Genomic DNA, 1922 nt, shown 5'->3' on the forward strand with positions numbered 1-1922 from the left:
TGATGGGGCGATAGGCACCGGGTTCCTTGGGTTTGGGAATCGGCACTATTGTAGCCGTCTTCCAGGCTGTGGGGAGTCTGCCAGTCCTCCAGGATGCACTGACTACCCGGAGAAAGGCCTCGCCTCCTGCAGGTCCGAGGTGTGCCAGCATGGAGTAGGTGACTCGGTCCTCACCGGGAGCAATGTTCTTGCCAGGTCTGCGGGCGGCCGTGAGCTCTCCGAGAGTGAATTCTGTATCAGTCTCGTCTGGCTGGGCCATCATGTCCCCGACGTAATGGATCCTTCCTTCCCGCAGCTGTTGCTGGGTCTCCTGGGTGCGCTGCGGCAGGAAGGCGCTGCTGATTCGAGAGGCGAATTCCTCTACCAACCACTGCGCCTCTTCGACTGGGACATGATGGTTTAGACGTGGGCAAGACCTGTTAGTGACTACATGAAGTTTACGCCAGAGCTCTGAGAGGGAGGTGTGGGTGTTGAAGCCCTCACACCACTCATGAAATTTGTTTATCCTGACACACGTAACCGTGGCATGTGCCTCACGAATTGCCTCTCGGAGGTTGGCAAGAGTGATCTGTGTCCTGTTCCGTCGGAACCCGCGGCGGAACATGCACACCCTGTGGTTAGCCTCTCTCATTTCCTCGTTGTAGTGCCAGTGGTTCTTATGTCCCCGGGTGGGCTGTCCCTGCAGCGGAATCGCAGCACTCGCGGCAGCGTGGAGGGCGACTGAGAAGTCCGCCTCTAAGCTGTCGACGTCACATGACGTAGGGTTGTACCCAGTTGCCTAGGACGCCAGGGCGTTGGAGAATAGAGGGCAGTTGGTCTTGAATTTATACCACCGCGGAATATGTGGCACCACTGGTGGCGGAGCCACATCTCGTATATATACGTGCATACGGCAAAGTGCTCACTGGGGACAACGGGGTGGATCTCCCATCTCGCGCGGGAGGAGAGTGGCAGTCACAAGGGTTAATACGAGCCTGCCTCCCCGTACGTGAGTCGGAGATCCGTCGTTCAACAAAGCGATGTCGGGGGAGGAGTTCATTGTGAGGTGTAGATGATTCCCAGGAGCAGTGGGGTCCTGTGTGGATGATAGAGATGGGTGGTGAGCGTTAAAATCCCCTCCGCGGATGAGGAGTCTGCCCCCAGCGGGGGTGCTCACTTACCCCAAGGTCTAGGACCGCGTGACGGCCCCTGTACAAGTTGTACATGGTGAAGGTCTCATGGCCTTGTTGTATGAGAGCCGCATGAGTCTCCACGCCATCACCACAGTATATAGCGTTGGTGTCTTCGCTGCAGGGTAGGCTGTCCTTGACAAGGGCCATGCAGCCTCTTGTAGTGTCACTGCGCGGTAAGGAGAAAGTGCGATATCCCAAGAATCGCACCTTCTCCCTTAGTAATGTTGCTGTAGAAGAATGATGTCGAAGTCGTATTGCTGAGCGATAGCCAGGAGATACAATCCCTTGAGGTGGAACCCATTGATTTTCCACTGGAGAATTCGAAGTTCAGTGTTATTGAAGAGAGGCATCATCGGTAACCTGTGTCTATATCTGAGTCACTTCCGTCGCCCCGGGTGGCACCGGAAGTTGATGATGCCGAGGAGATGCAGCTGCCATCGTCGGTCTTCCTGAGGAGGGGAGGGGGAGCTCAGTTGGATCAGCAGCGAGTATCTCGGTGGGTGAGACGGTGTGGGAGTGAAAGTGGGAGTGGGCCGAGGTAGGAGAGTGGGGTCGGGGTTGCGGGTGGGGCTGTGCTGGGTCGCGGGGGAGGTAGGGTTATCGCGCTGTCGAGATTTTTGTGATTTTGTTTTGTGTTGTTGGATAGAGGGGGTGAGCTTGCTTTGCGCATGTGTGTTCTGCGCCCGTTGGTGGTGGATTACTTGCATGGCATTATTGATCAGGGTATTGGTTCCTTCGCTGTCGAGGTCA

At 56.2% G+C, this 1922-nt stretch overlaps 1 protein-coding gene across 1 annotated transcript in view; it reads right to left on the reverse strand.

Annotated features, from left to right (window-relative positions):
- LOC143039332 (uncharacterized) overlaps positions 1 to 1522 on the reverse strand; it is a 1818-nt gene extending 296 nt beyond the window's left edge. The window contains exons 1-3 of the mRNA XM_076209211.1: positions 1452 to 1522; positions 1161 to 1338; positions 1 to 778 (exon numbers count right to left, since the gene is read on the reverse strand). The exon at positions 1 to 778 is cut by the window's left edge and continues 296 nt beyond it. Of these exons, the coding sequence (XP_076065326.1) occupies positions 1 to 778; positions 1161 to 1338; positions 1452 to 1522 (1027 nt within the window). The remainder of the gene's footprint in view (positions 779 to 1160; positions 1339 to 1451) is intronic.
- Positions 1523 to 1922: the final 400 nt, after the last annotated feature.

Source organism: Oratosquilla oratoria, chromosome 26 (assembly GCF_046742065.1).
Source record: "Oratosquilla oratoria isolate Oo_2021 chromosome 26, ASM4674206v1, whole genome shotgun sequence".
Classification (NCBI taxonomy): Eukaryota; Metazoa; Arthropoda; class Malacostraca; order Stomatopoda; family Squillidae; genus Oratosquilla; species Oratosquilla oratoria.